At 39.7% G+C, this 25,216-nt stretch overlaps 1 protein-coding gene across 2 annotated transcripts in view; it reads left to right on the top strand.

Moving 5' to 3' along the window:
- Window positions 1-25,216, top strand: part of LOC131939979 (angiopoietin-2-like) — a 71,203-nt gene that overhangs the window by 8,737 nt on the left and 37,250 nt on the right. The window contains exons 2-4 of one of the 2 annotated variants that reach the window (XM_059298507.1): window positions 6,849-8,131; window positions 10,131-10,247; window positions 11,567-11,686. In XM_059298507.1, coding sequence (XP_059154490.1) covers window positions 6,849-8,131; window positions 10,131-10,247; window positions 11,567-11,686 — 1,520 coding nt within the window. The remainder of the gene's footprint in view (window positions 1-6,848; window positions 8,132-10,130; window positions 10,248-11,566; window positions 11,687-25,216) is intronic. The other variant, XM_059298505.1, reaches the window with a different exon arrangement.

Raw genomic sequence — 25,216 nt, 5'->3', positions numbered from 1 at the left:
ACGTGGTGTGACCGTTTAAACGTTACAATATAGGCAGACTAGTCTTATGTTGCCAGAAATATTTTTTGTCTCAAGCTGGCAGAAATGTTAAGCTGTCTCACAGTGCTGAGAAGCAGTGTAGAACATCTGTGTGTGATCGATCTTTTGTCTACTGGAATTAAAACAACATAAATGCTTTAACAATGGGATACATGTTTATTTAAAACTTATATAAAAAATAACTTACGATGATAATAAACTCTTTTCAAACAAACACATAGACATAATGGTAATTGGAGGAATATTACTGCTTTTTGTTTCTTAATTTAAAGCAAACTTAGCCATATTTTATGCTTACAAGTTTTTATAAAATACTTATATATGTTACCGAGCCTATTTGAATTCTTCTGCTCGACAACGCCAAATGTTACCGAGTCTATTTGCTTGTAGTGCCAAATGTTACCGATTTCACTGCTGACAGAGCCAAGTATTACCGAGTGTATTTACTCGTGCTACCTTTGACCAGCACACAACATCGACCACAATATAGATACTCGGAAATGCAGGTTTACATTGATCTCTTTATTACATGAATCAAAAGAAATGTTCCACATAACAACGCATCAATGTTCCACAATATTACAATGAACCAACTGACCCCCACTGTCCTCACTAGTCCTCACATAACAGAATGCACGTGTCCATCCTTCCTATTCTAACACAACTAACACAATACGTCTACACCGTTCGGCTTCCACGACTGTTCTCAACTGTCCCGTTCTCAACTGTCCGTATCTACAGTTCACCGTCTCATTATATCCCCTCGTATATGCAATAGTTTCCACTAGTTGCATCAGCCTGTCATACTGCGCCGCAGCTTTGCGATCGCCATCAATCCACATCGTTGCATCAGACTGTAATGCGTTCTTATCAATAGTATGAATCCATAGTCTTTAGTAACTTACCCTAGTAACATCCACCCCCGCCTTTTTTTGTGTGTTTTCAACCACAAACAACGCTTGGCAGGTGCACTCCTTCAATGTCAAACGCACCGCCGTAAAAAAATTTATTGTTCCACTCACTGTCAATGTCGTCACATTCGTAAAAGATTGACAGTTATCCCTATTTAACATATCAAATGTGTCTACATCATATTCCTCAGACACACAGTCAGTTCTAGAATTCACATCCGCCTCCGCCTTTTTTCGTTTGGTGTCTTCACCAGTTCACTTTGATAGCTTTTGAACAGTCTGTTCTCATCCCAGCGCGACCACGAAAGAACTGATGGTTGCTGACGAAAAACTTCGTATTCTTTCTGTTTCTCAAACTTCTCCGCGGACCACTTATCTGCTGTTCTAATGTCTCTCTGCTTCTGGGAGGACCGGGATTCTCATTGTTGCCGTTATCCTCCACTTGTGTATCGCTGTTGTGCTGTTGATGATGACATGGTTCCGGGATGGGTATGAGAATTTCCGTTGTAGTTTCCGGTTCCCTAATTGTCTTAGGTTTCTTTGTGTGTAAATGCTCTTCTTGACTATGCCAATATTTCTTTAATTGAGCAGTATTCGCCCACCGATCCGGTTTGGTGTGATTGGTGGGTCTTATTTTAAAGGGGCCACCTGCTACTTTAGGCATCTCCACGACTTGCCATATCTCCTGTCCCCAGCGGTCGTGGATTTTGTTTCTGCCTAATGGGTGGCTACGCAGTAATACTTTGTCGTTCAGTTGGAGTGGCGGGTCTTTTGTCTGTACCCGCGGTTCTCTTCGCTGTGCTTCATGTTCTAGTCTTCCTTGTACTACCCTGTACATTTCTCTTATTCGTCTCATATGATCATTCACATATTCCAGTGCGGTGTATGAGCCAGTCATACTTTCCTTTTTTCCTAGGAACAAGTCAAGAGGGAGTCGAGCCTCCCGTCCGAACAATAACATGTGTGGCGAAAAACCGGTTATGGCATGGGGGGTGCAGTTGTATAGATATACCAACTCTGGGAGAAAATCAGGCCAACGTTTTTTCTGTTCAGGTTCTAGAGTACGCAGCAAATCATGCATGCTGCGGTTGAACCGCTCGCACTGTCCGTTTCCTTTAGGATTATATGTGGTTGTTCTAGATTTGTTGATCCCGTAGTGGCTGCACAGTTGGTTAATTACTTCTGACTCGAAGGCCCTTCCTTGGTCAGAGTGTAATTGTATTGGTATGCCATATTTGGTGAACCAGTGTTCTATTAAGACCTTTGCCACTGTTTTGGCCGTCTGATCTCGTGTGGGCACCGCGACAGTCCATTTGGTGAATACGTCAGTCATCACCAACACATGTTCCGTCCCATCCGATGATTGCTCCAACGACGTAAAGTCCATAGCCACAATCTCTAGTGGTTTTGTCGCCAGTAGGTGTCCTGATGGCTGTCTCATTTTGACAACTGGCATTTTCGCATGCTGACACCTAACACAAGCCTAACAATGGCGTTTGACCTCCATCTCCATATTGGGCCAGTAGCACCTCCGTCGTAATATTTTGTGCGTCCTGTCCTGACCCTGGTGTCCCGCCCTGTCATGTGCCAACTTTAGCACTTCTTCTCGTAACTGTCCAGGCACCACCACCTGGTGTATTGTCTCGTCTATTTGGTCATGAATTCTCCGCATGAGAACACCATCCTTTATACTGAGACGTTCCCACTGACTCAGTAGTTTCTTTGTTTCTCTATCAAACTGTTCTCTTTCCCTTCTTCTTGGGAATTTTTGTTCCTGGACGTATTTCAACAGCGGCTGTAAGCCACTATCCGTTCTCTGGGCATCTCTTATCTCTTTGTGATTAAGGCAATTAAAATCACTGATGTCCATATTTCGGGGCTCTGTGGGTGTGTGTTCCACCACAGTCTGCCCGTTTTGCATCACTTGCACCCCGTGAGGGATATCTGTTGACGCTCTGACCTCACATATTCCTGTCAGCGTTTCTTCCTCATCGCCCGGTCTCTCGTAAGGATTCCTTGATAAAGCGTCCGCATTGCCATTGGACCGCCCTGGGCGATATTTTATCTCCAGGTCAAAGAGTGCCAATTCTGCTGCCCATCGCTGTTCGATGGATCCCAACTTTGCTGTCTGTAGGTGACTCAGGGGGTTATTGTCAGTGTATACCACACATTTAGCACCTAATAGATAGTCCCTGAATTTTTCAGTCACAGCCCATTTCAATGTCAAAAGTTCTAGTTTCATGGCGCTGTAATTTGTCATGTTCTTCTCTGAATCCTTCAGAGCCCGACTGGCATACGCAATAACCCTGAAACCTTGCTCCTGTTGTTGTGATAGCACAGCTCCCAGACCTTTAGAGCTGGCGTCAATTTCTAGCCGAAATGGTTTGTCAAAGTCTGCGTATCCTAATATCGGCGTCTCTGTCAAAGCCTTTTTCAGTAGCTTAAACGAGTTCAGGCATTCCTCAGTCCATAATTCCCCTATCAGTTGTGTTTTACCTTTCTTTTTCTCCTTACTGTGTTTCTTTGTCATTTTGTTTACCAAGTCATGCAGCGGTGCGGCAATTTTTGCAAAACCAGGTACAAATTTTCTATAATAGGAAGCAAAGCCCAAGAATGATCTGACCTCTACTGTGGTTGTTGGCTGTTTCCATTCTTTAACAGCTGCAATTTTATCTGGGTCAGTGGCGATGCCATCCGACGAAATCACATAACCCAAAAAACGTACCGATTTCAGACCGAAGCCGCATTTGTCTGGGTTCAGCTTTACTCCTATCTCTCTAAGACGGAGAAACACTTGTTCTAATCTTTCTAGATGGTCCTCCCAAGTTTTTGAGTAAACTAGTATATCATCCAAGTACACCAACATTATTTGAAATAGAAAGTCACTCATAGCACTCTGCATTACTCGCTGGAATGTAGCAGGTGCATTAGTTAGACCAAACGGCATACGGGTCCACTCGTACAGTCCTAGTGGAGAAATAAATGCAGTCTTATGTTGATCGTTGGGGTGCATGGCCACTTGGTGGTAGCCACTAGCCAAATCCAAGGTAGAAAAAAATCTTGCTCCTCCCAACGCATCAAGACATTCATCAATACGAGGCAAGGGGAATGCATCCCTTCTCGTGATATTGTTCAATTTCCGGTAATCACAACACAGTCTTATCTCCCCTGACTTCTTTTTTACCACTACTATCGGTGCCGCATACGGACTTGTGCTGGTTGTAATAATTCCCTTTTTTAGTAGATCGTTCAGGTGTGCTTTCACCGCAGAGTAATGGCTTGGTGGTAATCTTCGATAAGGTTGCGCCACCGGCTTGTCTTGCAGTAAGGGTATCTGGTGTTTTATTACTTCCGTGTAACCCAAATCACCCTCGTACGAGGCGAATATATCCCTGTACTTATTCAGTAATTTATTTAATTTTGGGTCCTCAGTTTCCGGGAATGTATATGATCGGCCATCCTCTTTCTTCACCTCGGCCGTCACATTGACCGACCTAATTGTTACTTCATTACTGCTGGTATTGATCAGTTCGATGCACTGTGCCGACTTTTGTACCTCGACGTTCTGTGGTACTCCTACCAGAGTGTTAGGCGGTATAAAAATTTCCTCATCCAATACATTTGCCACTAATCCTTGAACCAGTCCATTTTCCGCTGATGTGTATGTCCGCAGTAACACGACGCCTGCCCTCAGTGCGGCGCCACATGGTTCTATCATCACATCACCATTCACGCTTCTATCACCAATTTGTAATGTGATTGCCTTGACCGTGTTTGCCGGGACTGATATCCTTCCTCTGGTCTTGGCAAACCTGGCCAACTTGGATCCCCGACCTGGTGTGGTCGATCCGACAATATTTGTAAGAAATTCTGGCAACTGGCCAAGAATATTCATGCCCAACAGGCAAGGTATATTTGACACATTTGTCTCTAGGTTGTGTTTCGTAACGAACACCCCAACCTGCTTCAACCTATGTCCCTCCACCACGACATCCGCCAGAAAATAACCACAGTATGGAATGGTTAATCCATTAGCTGCCGTTAGGCGCATGCATGTGTCAGACCTTAAACTATGGTCTTTTCCTTTCATCCATTTGGTGTAAAATTGTTCCGTAATTGTCGTCACCTGGGAGCCTGTATCCACAATTGCCTTCACCGCGATCGTAATCATCATTTCGGGACAGACTCCGATCATTTTGTTTCTTGGGCTATAACCTCGCCCCTCTGTAGCCTGACCCTGCCTTACAGAGGACGACCGTTTCCCTGACAGTACCGTGCCATATGTCCGGGTTGTGAGCAGGACAGGCAGATTGGTCGACCGTCAGCTGTCCACTGGAGTGATGGACCGGCCGGCCGCGGCTGTCCAACCTGTTTATATTTTGTCCCGTTTTTGCCCTGATTCTCTGCTGTTGACCTGCTTTCTAACCTCTCCAATCTTTGGTCAACCTTATCCAGGTGAGCCAACAGTTGAGCCATCATGGTTTCCATCGTACCGGTCCCTGTGGGTGGGGATTGTTTCTGTTCCGGCACAGAGACTTTGTCTACCGAACAGTTCGATTGGTCCTCATCCTCGGACCTGCGGATCGCTGAGTTCCTGACCTGAAGGAAGGTCAACTGTGGGTCTTTGTAGACCTCTTCTTTCAAATCTCTCCTTAAAATAGGGGTTGCTAGCCCCTCGATGAAATGGTCCCTCAGTAGGCGCACATCGATGTCGGGTGTTTTGCCCTTTACCGCATCAAAGGCCCTGTTCATTCGGTGTGAATATTCCATCACACTCTCCGCCAGTCTCTGCTTTAAGCCTACGAACCCCGATAGCAGTTGCGATCCCGACCGTCTCTCCCCAAAGGTCTCCTCAATTAGATCTAGCACCTTATCTGGATCTGTTTGGATGGTTTTATCGTGGCATTTGACCTCTGCCCTAACCGTCTCTCCTATACTGCCCATCAACAATCTTAATCTTTCCTCTGGTGACATGTATCTCGAGGCCCAGGCAGCCCTGACCTCTTCACTGAACCTGTTGGTTAAGGTTGGATCACCGTCCCCGTAAAATTTGTTGATGTGGGACTCTCTGGGCAGGACCACAATATGGGTCTGCTTCTCGTCCAGATTAGACATTCTAATTTTAATTCTTTGAGTAAAAAAAAAGACCTTTCCTACCGTGTATGTGAGAATACTTTTCCCAGTTCCTGAATGTCCGAATTCACACACACGAAACACAGTTATTAACTAGGTTGATTATGGGTGCCTAAAGCGGCTGGTCTAGTTGAATTCTTCTGCTCGCAGCGCCAAATGTTACCGAGCCTATTTGAATTCTTCTGCTCGACAACGCCAAATGTTACCGAGTCTATTTGCTTGTAGTGCCAAATGTTACCGATTTCACTGCTGACAGAGCCAAGTATTACCGAGTGTATTTACTCGTGCTACCTTTGACCAGCACACAACATCGACCACAATATAGATACTCGGAAATGCAGGTTTACATTGATCTCTTTATTACATGAATCAAAAGAAATGTTCCACATAACAACGCATCAATGTTCCACAATATTACAATGAACCAACTGACCCCCACTGTCCTCACTAGTCCTCACATAACAGAATGCACGTGTCCATCCTTCCTATTCTAACACAACTAACACAATACGTCTACACCGTTCGGCTTCCACGACTGTTCTCAACTGTCCCGTTCTCAACTGTCCGTATCTACAGTTCACCGTCTCATTATATCCCCTCGTATATGCAATAGTTTCCACTAGTTGCATCAGCCTGTCATACTGCGCCGCAGCTTTGCGATCGCCATCAATCCACATCGTTGCATCAGACTGTAATGCGTTCTTATCAATAGTATGAATCCATAGTCTTTAGTAACTTACCCTAGTTACATATATATATTTTCAGGACTTGACATTTCATTGGAAAGAGAATACTATATAGAGGGTAGAGATTTATTCTGTGCCAAGTTACATTGTGTGGAGAACACAAGAGAAGATAATGAAATCTCAGCTCTTGTCAACATGTCAGTCTATAGGATCAGTGAATTAGAGGGAAAGATTATGCTGGCGTCTGTATCAGAATCAGATTCAAGAGTTCGAGATTATAATGTAGCTGTATCAAAAGTTGATGGAAAGTTTTCAAAGGTGTTTGGAGAGTTGACTGTGTCGTTTACAAAACCTTCAGATTGTTTTAGTACAGTGTTTGGATGTGATGTGTATTACACAAATAGAAGGGGTCTCATTGAGAAGAAAGAGAATAAAACAAAACCTGTTGTCCAAGAAAATCGTAAGCCGCTGATGTTGATGTCCTTAGAGGCTAAAACTCCAGAGTTTGATAAAACAATTGATAGAATGTCTGAGTTTCTAAAAACATTTAAATATTCTAATCTGTTAAACAGTGCTAACTTGAAGATGAATTTACAGTTTTTAACAGATGACAAACATTCTAACCTTAGTTATCATAAAACAGAATTAACTAAGGAGAAGAGTGATGAAACCTTAGTTAACCTTACCAATGCGATGGAAAGTAGATTAAACAGCTTGTTATCTGCCCAAGGATCTATAATTCAGAGACTTGAAAATCAAATGAACAACGTTGTTAACAGATTGAACACCTTAAATAGCACAAATCAAGAGCTCACGCATTTTAAATACAACTTAACTGAAAACTTACTAAAATCAAATCAACAGATAGAAGCAAATAATACAAAACTTCAAATACAAATTAGGTCGGTACAAAATGTTACAAGTCTATACAGTGTTTTACAAAAGCAACTGGAGAAACTGAACTACAGTGTGGTTAATGTGTCTTTCGATGTTCAGAGTTTGTCTCAAAAATCAAATGAAAGTGAAACTCTAACAAAAATCTTGCAAGATTACAAAAACGTTTTACTAACTTTGACTAAAGAAATGATTCAAAATAGCACAGCGATATTGGAACAACGTCAAAATCTAAGCATTCAACAACTGGGTGAAAGCAACAAATTACTGACAGAGACACAGTCAAAGACACTGAATGATTTAAAAACAGCTGTATCACTACTAAACAATACTGACATCGATATACACGCCAGTATGGAAGAGATGAACAAAACCATTCAAAACCTGATTACAAAATCAGATCAAATTGGTGTCCAAGTCAAAAGATTACATGGAATTATTGGCCCTGTGCTTAACGAAAGTGAACACGTAATTTTTTTTGTATAATTTGTTTAACATCTTACTCCGCTTACTCCCAATTTGGCATTTTCCAGTTCAGCCATTACATATGACACTGTTCCCAAGAAGTTTAAATTTAAAGTATTTTAAGTAGGCATGGCATGTTTTCGAATTAGACTTACATCAATACAATGCTTAGTTGCGTCAAATGTATGAAAACGAAAATGTTTGTTATTAATTTTTTAATTTTTTTATGTATTCAGATACAATTCTGACAAATGTTAGCTGGTAATTTTTTAAAAAAGAAGATTGCTAAATCAATAACTGTTTATAAAACTTGGATTTAATAGAATGTCATTAAAATGGTGCGCGGACCTTCGACCACAGGTGCTTTGACCATAGAGGGTTTGACCATAGGGGGTTTGACCACAGCGGACCTTTGACCATAGGGGCTTTGAACATAGGGTGTTTGACCACAGCGGGCCTTTGATCATAGCGGTGCTTTGACCATAGGGGGTTTGATCATAGGGGGTTTGACCATAGGAGGTTTGACCACAGGTGTTTTCTCAGCAGAGGGTCATTAATCACAGGTGGTCTATCAACTGGTGTTTGATCACAAGCGCTGTGTCCGGCTTTGATCATAGGTGTGATACAATTAACACGATTTTATACATGTTTCCTGATAGAACGTTAATAGAAATTAACATGTATTTAAAAAAAGCCAAGATCTATATTTTAGTCTCCACATAAAGGCTGGTGCTAGGCCTCATAGATTTATTTTAAATATAAATGAAACACAAATAATGCGACATATAACAAGTTTCACAAATAAATAATGTAGATGTACTTGAAAATACATAGCATATATAAAGGATAAAAAAATGATACAAAACTTGCCAACAGCTCGTTTTACCAAACCATAGCTAATGTTTCCTTCGTGTGAATGTTGAGGATTCTTCTCCGCTATAATCATAACATCTTGTGCAACTAATGAAGCTTTGCACTTACAAGTGCGATTCTTCGTACACCGCCAAACGCGTGACCCTTCCTGGCGTTCTCTGTGTAACCAAAACTCGTGGCCACGATACAACAAAGTTCTTTTACCTTTTTTCGACGTGCTATACTCTCCAAGATTCTCCATGGTTTTGACATAGAGTAGTTTAGATGACTTGTATTTATACATGATGATTTAACATATTATTACATCGTGTCGAAATTTTAAATATAATTTAGCAGCTTTTAAAATAAATCCTTACCATATATGGACAGCATTGGACAAACCACCTAAGATCAAAGACCCTATGTGGTCAAAACACCTGAGATCAAAGACCCAATGATCAAAGCCGGACGCAGCGCTTGTGATCAAACACCCGTTGATAGACCACCTGTGATCAAACACCCGTTGATAGACCACCTGTGATCAAACACCCGTTGATAGACCACCTGTGATCAAAGACCCTCTGCTGAGAAAACACCTGTGGTCAAACCCCCTATGGTCAAACCCCCTATGATCAAACCCCCTATGGTCAAAGCACCGCTATGGTCAAAGCTCCGCTGTGGTCAAACCCCCTATGGTCAAAGCCCCTATGGTCAAAGGTCCGCTGTGGTCAAACCCCCTATGGTCAAACCCCCTATGGTCAAAGCACCTGTGGTCAAAGGTCCTAGGACCATTAAAATACGTAACATCACCACTTTTCTCTAAAGCTGAAGCTGTGCCACGAGCGCACATTTTTATAAAGTAGTTCCTTGTCTCGACCATGTTTAGTAAAATAAACGAGATATTAAATTGACTAACTTTGGCAAACATTTTTAACACATTCTTACATATATTTATGTGAATATAGTGATATTTATTCATACATAAACACGCACAAACATACCTATATGTATATAAGTATTCACATATGCATGAGTATGTATATATTCTTCGTGGACGTTTAGGTATCTAGTGCTTTGAATAAACACATTTGTTTTCAATTAATTTCGTTTGAACTAATAATAAATACAAATATGCAACTTTTTTCTCCAGTTAAAATGTACCAAAATGAACGATCGTATTTTAGTGGACTTGACGTTTACTGGAGTAGATGTTAACAGAACATTGTGTGATAACAAGACAGACGGTGGAGGATGGATTATTATACAGGTTTTGTTATTTTGTCATTTAAAACATTCTTAGACATTTACCAATTTAGCTTTTTTCCTACATTTTTTTTCTAACAGTTTTGTTGTATTTATACCATTGAAAACACATGAATAATATAAAATGATAGACAACGATAATGTTTACTTACTTACTTAATCCTCATCACTCCCTGTGGAGTATAGGGCAGCAACAAATCTCCGCCATTCCACCCTGTCCTGGGCGAGCCACTTTAGTTCATGCCAGGTTTTGCCAGTAGCCTGTACTTCTTCTTCCATCTCCCTCCTCCATGTTCCCAGTGGTCTTCCTCTATTCCTCTTTCCGGATGGGTTCCACTTCAGCGCCATGTTGGGGAGTCTTTTTTTGCTCATGCGTAGGACATGACCCAGCCATCTCCATCTCCTCGTTCGAACTTCTGAGACAATGTCGTTTAATCCTGTCCTTCGCCATATTTCCTTGTTCGGGACTTTGTCGTCCCACTTTATCCTGAGGATGCGTTGGAGAGATCTTCTTTCAAAGCCTCTGAGTCGGCTCTCTCCTTTCTTGTTTAGTTTCCATGACTCTGCAGCATAGAGGAGTACAGAACGTACATTTGACTTATAGATCCTTATTTTAGTTCTCTGCTGCAGTGAGGATGATTTCCAGATCTTAGCGAGTCTGTTGAAAGCTTGTGCTGCCATTGCTATTCTGGTGGCAATTTCTTTCTCCATGCTGCCATTTGCTGATATATAGCTGCCGAGGTACTTAAAGTCTTCGACCTCCTCCAGCTCTACTCCATTCGCAAAGGTCTTGAGAGCACTTTTGGTTTTTATTTTCATTACCTTGGTTTTTCCGGAGTTTATCTTTAGCCCAACGCCTTTGGCAATTTGCTCTATTCTTGTGGTTTTCGCTTGGATGTCTTTTTGGGCATGTGAAAGTAAAGCCAAGTCATCAGCAAAGTCACAGTCCTCTAGGTGGTTGGTAAGTTCCCAAACAATCCCTCTTGGCTTATCCTCAGTGGCTCTTCTCATAATCCAGTCTATTACCACCAAAAAGATGACAGGTGAGATATAATATATAAAATGATAGACAACGATAATGTTTAGAGTGAATTTATTTTGAAGATTGTTCTGGGATAAAAATATGTGTGTGTTGTATGTATACAATTTGGGATTTACTTATAAATCAAATCAACTTACGTATGTTTACCACTGCCGTTATTTTATACATAAACTTTATTTAATTCTTAAATATTTTCATTTCTATAAACATAATTATTCTTTGGAATCAATGAAATCAAATTGCTTAAAACTTTATTTTATCATTGTCATTACTTCTTACAGAGACGTATCAAAGGTGATGTGAACTTTACAAGAACTTGGAACGATTATAAAAATGGATTTGGTTCAACATCTGGAGACTTTTGGATCGGAAATGATGTAATTTCGAAATTGACAGATTTGGTAAGGAAATAATGGCTGCTTATAAAACTGAATTGTGTACTCAACATTACGAAGTAATACTTATGAATGTATTTAAGGGGACTGTGTTAAGGTGATTGTACCATACACGCACTGCACTATGTAGCTGTTATCTCTTTATTTCTAATGGCTAAAAAGTCACTTTATTTAATACTTGTATACACTAGCTTATTAGTTTACATATAATAAAACGGTTTCACAAAAACATGGGGACGGAGTGGTCTAGTGGTAGAGAGCTGGACTGCTAACCCGTAATCCGGGTTAAATTTAGTAGACCGTCCCTGAGTCCGAACAACCCTGATGGGTACCTAATGATAGAGAAAGGAAAGGCGGCTGGGCATACTGATCACACTATCTCTTTTCAGGTTTGAAAGGGAAACTTTACTTTACTTTTACTTTCACAAAAACATGGGGTCGTTTCATCATCAAAATTTCAATTTGATCATAACTGTTTCAACTTTATTTTTTAATTAACAAAGTATTTACTTTAAAATTGGTACTTATATGAACTTTTAAATACATTGTTTTAAAACATTAACTAACATGACACGCGTAATTATGTCTCAAACACTTCTAATTGGTTGAGTAATTTTTTATCTAACCAACAACTCTTACATAAACTACACTACATCTTCTCAATTGACACAATGCGCATGTATACAACTTCAAAGACAGTCAATTTCGGTAAACTTAAGTCTTTTCCATTTTATCGCGATATATCACATTAATTTTTTTTATTCTTATATGATCTCTGCTATATATAAATGAGATACACATATTGTAATGTTTTGATTTTTCCTGGCTTGACTTAGTTATATGCGGCGCATGGCAAAGCTGAGGATAGAATATATATAATGAATACAAATGGTGAAGGATAGGTAAAGCTTAGGGTTATGAATAGGAGATGGATAGGTAACTTGTAATCTTTATCAGCCAGCCTCGACGTTGCCTCAGCGGCGTCCCTGTTACATTACTTTGTTCATCATTCGACAAATGAAGACTGGTGTTGGTTCACAGTTTTCAACTGTTACATTACTTTGTTCATCATTCGACATATGAAGACTGGTGTAGGTTCACAGTTTTCAACTGTTACATTACTTTGTTCATCATTCGACATATGAAGACTGGTGTTGGTTCACAGTTTTCAACTGTTACATTACTTTGTTCATCATTCGACATATGAAGACTGGTGTAGGTTCACAGTTTTCAACTGTTACATTACTTTGTTCATCATTCGACATATGAAGACTGGTGTAGGTTCACAGTTTTCAACTGTTACATTACTTTGTTCATCATTCGACATATGAAGACTGGTGTAGGTTCACAGTTTTCAACTGTTACATTACTTTGTTCATCATTCGACATATGAAGACTGGTGTAGGTTCACAGTTTTCAACTGTTACATTACTTTGTTCATCATTCGACATATGAAGACTGGTGTAGGTTCACAGTTTTCAACTGTTACATTACTTTGTTCATCATTCGACATATGAAGACTGGTGTAGGTTCACAGTTTTCAACTGTTACATTACTTTGTTCATCATTCAACATATGAAGACTGGTGTAGGTTTACAGTTTTCAACTGTTGCATTACTTTGTTCATCATTCGACATATGAAGACTGGTGTAGGTTCACAGTTTTCAACTGTTACATTACTTTGTTCATCATTCGACAAATGAAGACTGGTGTTGGTTCACAGTTTTCAACTGTTACATTACTTTGTTCATCATTCGACATATGAAAACTGGTGTAGGTTCACAGTTTTCAACTGTTACATTACTTTGTTCATCATTCGACAAATGAAGACTGGTGTTGGTTCACAGTTTTCAACTGTTACATTACTTTGTTCATCATTCGACATATGAAGACTGGTGTAGGTTCACAGTTTTCAACTGTTACATTACTTTGTTCATCATTCGACAAATGAAGACTGGTGTAGGTTCACAGTTTTCAACTGTTACATTACTTTGTTCATCATTCGACAAATGAAGACTGGTGTTGGTTCACAGTTTTCAACTGTTACATTACTTTGTTCATCATTCGACATATGAAGACTGGTGTAGGTTCACAGTTTTCAACTGTTACATTACTTTGTTCATCATTCGACATATGAAGACCGGTGTAGGTTCACAGTTTTCAACTGTTACATTACTTTGTTCATCATTCGACATATGAAGACTGGTGTAGGTTCACAGTTTTCAACTGTTACATTACTTTGTTCATCATTCGACATATGAAGACTGGTGTAGGTTCACAGTTTTCAACTGTTACATTACTTTGTTCATCATTCGACATATGAAGACTGGTGTAGGTTCACAGTTTTCAACTGTTACATTACTTTGTTCATCACTCGACAAATGAAGACTGGTGTAGGTTCACAGTTTTCAACTGTTACATTACTTTGTTCATCATTCGACAAATGAAGACTGGTGTAGGTTCACAGTTTTTAACTGTTACATTACTTTGTTCATCATTCGACAAATGAAGACTGGTGTAGGTTCACAGTTTTCAACTGTTACATTACTTTGTTCATCATTCGACAAATGAAGACTGGTGTAGGTTCACAGTTTTCAACTGTTACATTACTTTGTTCATCATTCGACATATGAAGACTGGTGTAGGTTCACAGTTTTCAACTGTTACATTACTTTGTTCATCATTCGACATATGAAGACTGGTGTAGGTTCACAGTTTTCAACTGTTACATTACTTTGTTCATCATTCGACATATGAAGACTGGTGTAGGTTCACAGTTTTCAACTGTTACATTACTTTGTTCATCATTCGACATATGAAGACTGGTGTAGGTTCACAGTTTTCAACTGTTACATTACTTTGTTCATCATTCGACATATGAAGACTGGTGTAGGTTCACAGTTTTCAACTGTTACATTACTTTGTTCATCATTCGACATATGAAGACTGGTGTAGGTTCACAGTTTTCAACTGTTACATTACTTTGTTCATCATTCGACAAATGAAGACTGGTGTTGGTTCACAGTTTTCAACTGTTACATTACTTTGTTCATTATTCGACATATGAAGATTGGTGTAGGTTCACAGTTTTCAACTGTTACATTACTTTGTTCATCATTCGACATATGAAGACTGGTGTAGGTTCACAGTTTTCAACTGTTACATTACTTTGTTCATCATTCGACATATGAAGACTGGTGTAGGTTCACAGTTTTCAACTGTTACATTACTTTGTTCATCATTCGACATATGAAGACTGGTGTAGGTTCACAGTTTTCAACTGTTACATTACTTTGTTCATCATTCGACATATGAAGACTGGTGTAGGTTCACAGTTTTCAACTGTTACATTACTTTGTTCATCATTCGACATATGAAGACTGGTGTAGGTTCACAGTTTTCAACTGTTACATTACTTTGTTCATCATTCGACATATGAAGACTGGTGTAGGTTCACAGTTTTCAACTGTTACATTACTTTGTTCAACATTCGACAAATGAAGACTGGTGTAGGTTCACAGTTTTCAACTGTTACATTACTTTGTTCATCACTCGACAAATGAAGACTGGTGTAGGTTCACAGTTTTCAACTGTTACATTACCTTGTTCATCATTCGACAAATGAAGACTGGTGTAGGTTCACAGTTTTCAACTGTTACATTACTTTGTTAATCATTCGACAAATGAAGACTGGTGTAGGTTCACAGTTTTCAACTGTTACATTACTTTGTTCATCATTCGACAAATGAAGACTGGTGTAGGTTCACAGTTTTCAACTGTTACATTACTTTGTTCATCATTCGACATATGAAGACTGGTGTAGGTTCACAGTTTTCAACTGTTACATTACTTTGTTCATCATTCGACATATGAAGACTGGTGTAGGTTCACAGTTTTCAACTGTTACATTACTTTGTTCATCATTTGACATATGAAGACTGGTGTAGGTTCACAGTTTTCAACTGTTACATTACTTTGTTCATCATTCGACATATGAAGACTGGTGTAGGTTCACAGTTTTCAACTGTTACATTACTTTGTTCATCATTCGACATATGAAGACTGGTGTAGGTTCACAGTTTTCAACTGTTACATTACTTTGTTCATCATTCGACATATGAAGACTGGTGTAGGTTCACAGTTTTCAACTGTTACATTACTTTGTTCATCATTCGACATATGAAGACTGGTGTAGGTTCACAGTTTTCAACTGTTACATTACTTTGTTCATCATTCGACATATGAAGACTGGTGTAGGTTCACAGTTTTCAACTGTTACATTACTTTGTTCATCATTCGACAAATGAAGACTGGTGTAGGTTCACAGTTTTCAACTGTTACATTACTTTGTTCATCATTCGACATATGAAGACTGGTGTAGGTTCACAGTTTTCAACTGTTACATTACTTTGTTCATCATTCGACATATGAAGACTGGTGTAGGTTCACAGTTTTCAACTGTTACATTACTTTGTTCATCATTCGACATATGAAGACTGGTGTAGGTTCACAGTTTTCAACTGTTACATTACTTTGTTCATCATTCGACATATGAAGACTGGTGTAGGTTCACAGTTTTCAACTGTTACATTACTTTGTTCATCATTCGACATATGAAGACTGGTGTAGGTTCACAGTTTTCAACTGTTACATTACTTTGTTCATCATTCGACATATGAAGACTGGTGTAGGTTCACAGTTTTCAACTGTTACATTACTTTGTTCATCATTCGACATATGAAGACTGGTGTAGGTTCACAGTTTTCAACTGTTACATTACTTTGTTCATCATTCGACATATGAAGACTGGTGTAGGTTCACAGTTTTCAACTGTTACATTACTTTGTTCATCATTCGACAAATGAAGACTGGTGTAGGTTCACAGTTTTCAACTGTTACATTACTTTGTTCATCACTCGACAAATGAAGACTGGTGTAGGTTCACAGTTTACAACTGTTACATTACTTTGTTCATCATTCGACAAATGAAGACTGGTGTAGGTTCACAGTTTTCAACTGTTACATTACTTTGTTCTTCATTCGACAAATGAAGACTGGTGTAGGTTCACAGTTTTCAACTGTTACATTACTTTGTTCATCATTCGACAAATGAAGACTGGTGTAGGTTCACAGTTTTCAACTGTTACATTACTTTGTTCATCATTCGACATATGAAGACTGGTGTAGGTTCACAGTTTTCAACTGTTACATTACTTTGTTCATCATTCGACATATGAAGACTGGTGTAGGTTCACAGTTTTCAACTGTTACATTACTTTGTTCATCATTCGACATATGAAGACTGGTGTAGGTTCACAGTTTTCAACTGTTACATTACTTTGTTCATCATTCGACATATGAAGACTGGTGTAGGTTCACAGTTTTCAACTGTTACATTACTTTGTTCATCATTCGACATATGAAGACTGGTGTAGGTTCACAGTTTTCAACTGTTACATTACTTTGTTCATCATTCGACATATGAAGACTGGTGTAGGTTCACAGTTTTCAACTGTTACATTACTTTGTTCATCATTCGACATATGAAGACTGGTGTAGGTTCACAGTTTTCAACTGTTACATTACTTTGTTCATCATTCGACATATGAAGACTGGTGTAGGTTCACAGTTTTCAACTGTTACATTACTTTGTTCATCATTCGACATATGAAGACTGGTGTAGGTTCACAGTTTTCAACTGTTACATTACTTTGTTCATCATTCGACATATGAAGACTTGTGTTGGTTCACAGTTTTCAACTGTTACATTACTTTGTTCATCACTCGACATATGAAGACTGGTGTAGGTTCACAGTTTTCAACTGTTACATTACTTTGTTCATCATTCGACATATGAAGACTGGTGTAGGTTCACAGTTTTCAACTGTTACATTACTTTGTTCATCACTCGACAAATGAAGACTGGTGTAGGTTCACAGTTTTCAACTGTTACATTACTTTGTTCATCATTCGACATATGAAGACTGGTGTAGGTTCACAGTTTTCAACTGTTACATTACTTTGTTTATCACTCGACAAATGAAGACTGGTGTAGGTTCACAGTTTTCAACTGTTACATTACTTTGTTCATCATTCGACATATGAAGACTGGTGTAGGTTCACAGTTTTCAACTGTTACATTACTTTGTTCATCATTCGACAAATGAAGACTGGTGTAGGTTCACAGTTTTCAACTGTTACATTACTTTGTTCATCATTCGACATATGAAGACTGGTGTAGGTTCACAGTTTTCAACTGTTACATTACTTTGTTCATCACTCGACAAATGAAGACTGGTGTAGGTTCACAGTTTTCAACTGTTACATTACTTTGTTCATCATTCGACATATGAAGACTGGTGTAGGTTCACAGTTTTCAACTGTTACATTACTTTGTTCATCACTCGACAAATGAAGACTGGTGTAGGTTCACAGTTTTCAACTGTTACATTACTTTGTTCATCATTCGACATATGAAGACTGGTGTAGGTTCACAGTTTTCAACTGTTACATTACTTTGTTCATCACTCGACAAATGAAGACTGGTGTAGGTTCACAGTTTTCAGCTATCCTGTTGTCTTTGGTACATAGATATACATAAAAAAAACTTTTTAAAAAACCACGTTTTTCTTGTGGACTAAAAAGTAGAAAATAAATTTTTCTGCCGACCCTAGGGGATCTACCAATGACTGCTCGTAGATTTTGTGCTTCCTCGAGCTGTATAAGTAGTGTGATGACTGTTCATACATTTGATGACAAAAATCGTGGGTACGTTCACCATCAAATTTCCCGACCCATCTGCCCGACCCCTAGGGTCGGAAGAAAAAATTATTTTCTACTTTTTAGTTCACAAGAAAAACGTGGGTTTTTTTTTTTAAAATTAAGTATTTTATTTTCTCCTTTTTAGTCCGTTGCTACACATGAAAAACGTGGTTTTTAAAAAGTTTTTTATATAGTTTATTTTCTACTTTATCTAATGACTTGATTAAGTATGACTTGACTAAGTGTTTTTAAATACACGGACTAAAAATCTTGAGCGACCGATACGTTTTAAACAGAGAAGGGGCGTAATTTAATTAAGCTAATTTATGTCTCTAATTGCTAGTTTTTTATGATTGCATCTGAAATTGGTTATGTGAGCTTGGCAGTGCGAGGCCCACAGCAGCCTACATGCCGTGACCAGGAATCGAACCTGAGTTGTCGCGGCCGCAACGCGAAGTACTAACCACTATACGATCACGGCCAGGGCGCTCGCATCGATTGGGGCCGAAGTAACTGTGTCAATAGTCCTTCAGTCTTGTCGCTATCTTTAGAAATCATGTCCTCGATTTTATGGTCCTTGGGGCGTAATTTAATTAAGCTAATTTAGGTCTCTAATTGCTAGTTTTTATGATTGCATCTGAAATTGTTAGGCGAAAATAGCCTGCATGCCGAATTTCAGATGTCTAGAACTATCAGAAGTGGGCTAATTTTCGTTGTCAATTTTAACAACAAACCCACAAACAAACGCGAAGCTGAGTTAAGAAAAACGTGTTAAAATACATCGTGCTATGGATGTTGGGGAGTTCATAATTACGTGGGGGAAAGCAAAAACACAGATACATTCGAACAAAGTCTCGAGATCAAACCCACTGGCAGAAAAATCTCGAACCCCTCAACACTCATAATTAAGAACGAAGAAGGAAGAAGAAGATATTGGGTTTGGCATTTTCCTGAAATAGAGTATTTATTTTAGAATGACGGGACAATAATTATACTGTACATTTTTATTTTGTTAAAATGGAATAAGTATCAATCACCCTGTACATTTAAACCTACTACCTACAACAGTCTTTTCATTTATTTATTTATTTTGAAAAGCAACATAAACACTTACAAAACTTCAAGTTAGGCATCGCAGAAAACATAAAGAAACATAGCGGATCTAATAAATCACGGGATCCCAACCTGGGGGTCGCGCAGTTCTTTCTGGGGGGGGGGGGGGGGTCGCCAACTGGTATACTAAACCTTAGTAATTTGAACAAAACATAACTATTTAAAGAATTATTGAAATTCGGCTTCATTAAATCACTGCAAATGTAATAGAGAAGAAACAAAGCGCACTGTACAAAGTTGTTCTCAGTCACGAATCTATGAAATCTTCAAAACTAAAACGCCGTTTGAGACGAGTCGTTCGGAACACACCAAAAAATATATGGAGTTCTTTCGTCGGTAAGAAGCTAGTTGCAAATGCCAGAGACTTGATCGAACAGGAAGTTTTCACCAGCATTAGTGCAACCATCAAATGAAGTCGCGATAGAAAATGCCAAGAAAAAAAAAACAATAGGAGAAAATCTCATCAAACGCTGCATGTACGTAAATGTTAATTAACACATTGTTATCGAAATTAAGCTTTCACCATTGTTTGCTTTTCAAGTTAATAAATCAACAGACGTGAGTTCGTGTTCGCAGTTGCTGGTCTGTGTCTATATTCATGCGGAAGATAGCAAAGAAGAGTTGCTCTTTTGTGAAGACAGCATGGAGAAAATAAATACCTTTTTGAAACTGGATGATTAAAATGGGTTAGAACGGCTGTGGGGGTTTGTACGGATAGTGTGCAATCTATGTTTAGCTCAAAATCGGGCTTTCAGAAAACATAAAAAAATTTAGCTTTCTAACCACTGCCTTAACCAATCGACATCAAGAGTCCATTGCTAGTATAAGTCGTAAATATATATAAAATCTGGAGTCTTCAAAGAACCGAGCAAAAACATTTATATAGATCACGAGGTTCTGCTCTTCTACAATATAGTACGCTGGCTGTAAAACGAAATTTTGTAAATTGTGTTTTTTAATTGAAATCTGAAATCAAATTGTTCTTGGAAGTGCAAAGGAAACAAGACCTTTTGGTATACTTAAAACGACATAGAGTGGTTGGAGAGAGTATCAAACCTAGCAGATGTGTTCGAACATCAACATAAGCATAACCTGAAGCTTCAAGGAAAATGAAAGAATATTATAACTTTCATGATAATCTCGGGGCATTTTTATCAAAGCTGCAAAATCGGTAAAGAAAATAAATCTTCGAAATATTGTAAATTTGAGAAACTCTGCGGTCTGGTAGATGAATCTGTGAGATAATTAAAATTTTGAAAGAAGCGATTTCTGGGCATCTTGAATCTCTTGAAAACGAACTGCATCGCTATTTCTCTGAACTGAAAAAAGAAGAATCTGCATTTACGCATTACCCATTCTCTTCTTCCCTTGATGTTGCCAGCATTCCCGATGAATTACAAGATGAATTCTTTGATTTGCAGAATGATTCCGAGTAAGATGAAAAACTGCAGACACAATTTTGGTGTAGTATTCACCATTTATACCCAAACGTAAAATTGATTGACTATTCGAGAATATATTTTCAACACTATTCTTCGATTAAAAATAAAATTAAGATAATTATAATGACATAGGTTGGCGTTAACAAAATTTTTTAAAATTAAAAACTTAACCACAAAGGCTTAGTGAATAGTATGCAAATTTACTCATGCTATTCAAATAGTTATCAAAGAGTAGTTCCTATTGCAAGACTACTAGACAATCTTATTTTAGTGCTTATTAATTTCCATACTAATTTCGGCTTTTTAATTCTATGGGGGTCGCGGGTCACTTATTTTTTATAAAAGGCTGTATAAAGGTTGGGAACCACTGTAATAAATGGTATAAAAGTATGGACGTCTAAATAAAGGGAGACAGACGTGGTTTTCTGCCCCACTCTGCAATTACTTGATAGCTTCCCTTTCGTGAAAAAAGCAGCTAGAATAAAGACAGAGTAGCTTCCTTATGATAAGTTATTAAGATCTTAATACATCATAAAAAAAGTGTATGCTTGGGTGTTTAAAGTGCAGTTGGAGTATCAAAGGATGGGAGCGGACCTAGCTCTCTACCTGGCCCTGCATACATTTTTTTATCAAAGGATGGGAGCGGACCTAGCTCTCTACCTGGCCCTGCATACATTTTTTTATCAAAGGATGGGAGCGGACCTAGCTCTCTACCTGGCCCTGCATACATTTTTTTATCAAAGGATGGGAGCGGACCTAGCTCTCTACCTGGCCCTGCATACATTTTTTTATCAAAGGATGGGAGCGGACCTAGCTCTCTACCTGGCCCTGCATACATTTTTTTATCAAAGGATGGGAGCGGACCTAGCTCTCTACCTGGCCCTGCATACATTTTTTTATCAAAGGATGGGAGCGGACCTAGCTCTCTACCTGGCCCTGCATACATTTTTTTATCAAAGGATGGGAGCGGACCTAGCTCTCTACCTGGCCCTGCATACATTTTTTTATCAAAGGATGGGAGCGGACCTAGCTCTCTACCTGGCCCTGCATACATTTTTTTATCAAAGGATGGGAGCGGACCTAGCTCTCTACCTGGCCCTGCATACATTTTTTTATCAAAGGATGGGAGCGGACCTAGCTCTCTACCTGGCCCTGCATACATTTTTTTATCAAAGGATGGGAGCGGACCTAGCTCTCTACCTGGCCCTGCATACATTTTTTTATCAAAGGATGGGAGCGGACCTAGCTCTCTACCTGGCCCTGCATACATTTTTTTATCAAAGACGTGGGAGTACTTACCGTTGTATGACGGATTGGTATGGCACTGAGATGTATACTGTTGGTATACTGTTGCTTGTGGTATTGCGTCCAGAGTTTTTTCAAGGCTTCTCTTCGAGGTAAACGGACTCTGCCTCCCCCTTCCCGGAAGAAAGTCTACCGCCCCCCCCTCCAGAATGAGCTAGAATTTATATAGTAATGATTTACTTGTACTAGTGTGCGCCCCACCCCCGGAAAATGTTGACCGCCCCCCGAAAATATCAAGTGCCCCCCCCCTTCCTCCCGGGAGAAAAATTCTGGAAGAAAGCAACTGATTGCGTCTATTGCTTTGTAATTGCAGTAACATAACATAATAACATGCCGTTTGGGGGGATATTTACAAATAAATAGGAAAATAAGTACATAAATACATAAAATACATTGGGTTTAAAGCATGTTGGTTAAAAACAAAAGTGGTCAAAGGCTGGTTTAGAACATTTTACCAAAAAAAATGAGGGTGAAAATTATAACAAATAGTGGAAAAGTGGAAAAATAAAGCAGGTTTACATGGATTTAATCCCATTTTTTACAATAAACATCTACGTATATTATTCACTTCATGGGGACCATTCGGAACAAGACGTAGACGCCGAACCTCCCTCTCTCTCACTCTCCATGCATACTCAACAGACCATGTCGCTTCCACCCCCACCCTACCAGCCTGGTGAGTTGTTTACATTCGTAGAGCCCGGTCGAATTATTTACGGCTATTAAGGCAGATAATTTATTTATTAAACTATGTAAAAATAAGGGGAGGTAATAACAAGCTCTGCTAGATCTTTTCATTGTCGTCTGTAAACTCTCGTCACGAATGGCTGTACAATACTAGATATAACAGGAACAAATACACAAAAAAATCAAAGCTGATGTTCTGGTGGGTGGGGGCATGGTGAGGTCGTTGGTGGGGGGGGGGGGTTTACCGAACAGGTTGGTATGTAAGCGATTGAGCGGGAGGGGGTAAAGCTTGATGCTTCGGGGTCGATGTGCATAGTCGTAGCTAAGATTATTTGACTGCTTAGTACCGACATGTTTTAGGTGGGTAGGCGTGAAGCTATAATAATGTGTGGGGATACGGTGGAGTTTTAAAGGTCAACAATTGGTTAGCAGTGTTCTCATGAAAGAATTTGAATAGTTTCGTACATGTTAATAAAGGTAAACAAAACCATTTTAAGGATGACTTTCAGGAAATTCAACTCCATGTGAAAAGAGGTGGGAGTCTAGGGGGGGGGGATGTGGTCATGGGGTCATGTAAGCAGTGGACCAATGGACAGTAGATATAAATTACTATTAAATTAGTGTTAAAACATCATTACAATGTTTGTTTGAATGTTATGTGAATAAAACCGATACAAAAAAGGAGCAATAGAAACCATATTCATACAGAATAAATAGTACGAAAAGAGATGGGGCACGAGGGTTGTAGGGGTGGGGTCATGGGGGTACGAGGGTTGTAGGGGTGGGGTCATGGGGGCACGGGGGTTGTAGGGGTGGGGTCATGGTGGCACGAGGGTTGTAGGGGTGGGGTCATGGGGTCATGGGGGCACGAGGGTTGTAGGGGTGGGGTCATGGGGGCACGAGGGTTGTAGGGGTGGGGTCATGGGGGCACGGGGGTTGTAGGGGTGGGGTCATGGGGGCACGGGGGTTGTAGGGGTGGGGTCATGGGGGCACGAGGGTTGTAGGGGTGGGGTCATGGGGGCACGAGGGTTGTAGGGGTGGGGTCATGGGGGCACGGGGGTTGTAGGGGTGGGGTCATGGGGGCACGGGGGTTGTAGGGGTGGGGTCATGGGGGCACGAGGGTTGTAGGGGTGGGGTCATGGGGGCACGGGGGTTGTAGGGGTGGGGTCATGGGGGCACGAGGACTGTAGGGGTGGGGTCATGGGGGCACGGGGATTGTAGGGGTGGGGTCATGGGGGCACGAGGGTTGTAGGGGTGGGGTCATGGGGGCACGGGGGTTGTAGGGATGGGGTCATGGGGGCACGAGGGTTGTAGGGGTGGGGTCATGGGGGCACGGGGGTTGTAGGGGTGGGGTAATGGGGGCACGAGGGTTGTAGGGGTGTGGTCATGGGGTCATGGGGGCACGAGGGTTGTAGGGGTGGGGTCATGGGGCCAAAAACATCAGAAAGGGGAGAGATTTGTGAGACACCAGAGGCGGTGATGCGTATCTAAGGTATTGTAGTCAAGAAACTCGGAAGCTAAGAGTTAAATATATATTACCCAACCGTAAAACTTATACATTCGTGGTTGTAAACGAGTTTAGTATTAAGCCGCCGTAGAGGTTGTATACTTATCGAGAAAAAAATACGATGCTCTTTTAGACACGCTCTGCATTGCTACCATAATGTAGGCTACAACTTAACCTAGATGCATTGCTGCGGTTGAGATAAAATAAATAAAATTCAAGAATAGGACGATGAAGATATATGACAAATATGAGCGGAAGAATGTATTGAATCTGGCTAAAACTGTTAATGGGCTGTTAAAAAAGGGGATAAATAGATGGATGGATAATATAAGCTGCAAATGTGGAGATACGTAGTGAATGCAAAGTCTTAAAATTTCTGTAATTAATATAGCATACAATTGTTTACAGTTACTAATACATTCATGTTGATAATTTTATTTAATATTTATATCGATTGGACTGTGCGTCTGGTTTACACATGTCACTGAAATGCACATTTAAATCATCAGTTATGGCATTGAATATTTAAAATACATTTAAATGGACCTAGATTAAGTAGCGTGCTATTTTAATGTCAAATGCATAATAATGTATTTCGTTGTGTTTTTAAATTGTACAAAACAATAGCTAACTAACAAAACAAATACTATACATCTTCACTTTACATGACGAAGGTGCATTTACTGCGGTGCCCTGTCAAAACGGCCCGGGACAAATCGG

This window comes from Physella acuta, unplaced genomic scaffold (genome assembly GCF_028476545.2).
Source record: "Physella acuta isolate Inbredline_101_S28 unplaced genomic scaffold, ASM2847654v3 ptg000306l, whole genome shotgun sequence".
Taxonomy (NCBI): Eukaryota; Metazoa; Mollusca; class Gastropoda; family Physidae; genus Physella; species Physella acuta.
This window is presented reverse-complemented; position numbering and strand designations above follow the sequence as displayed.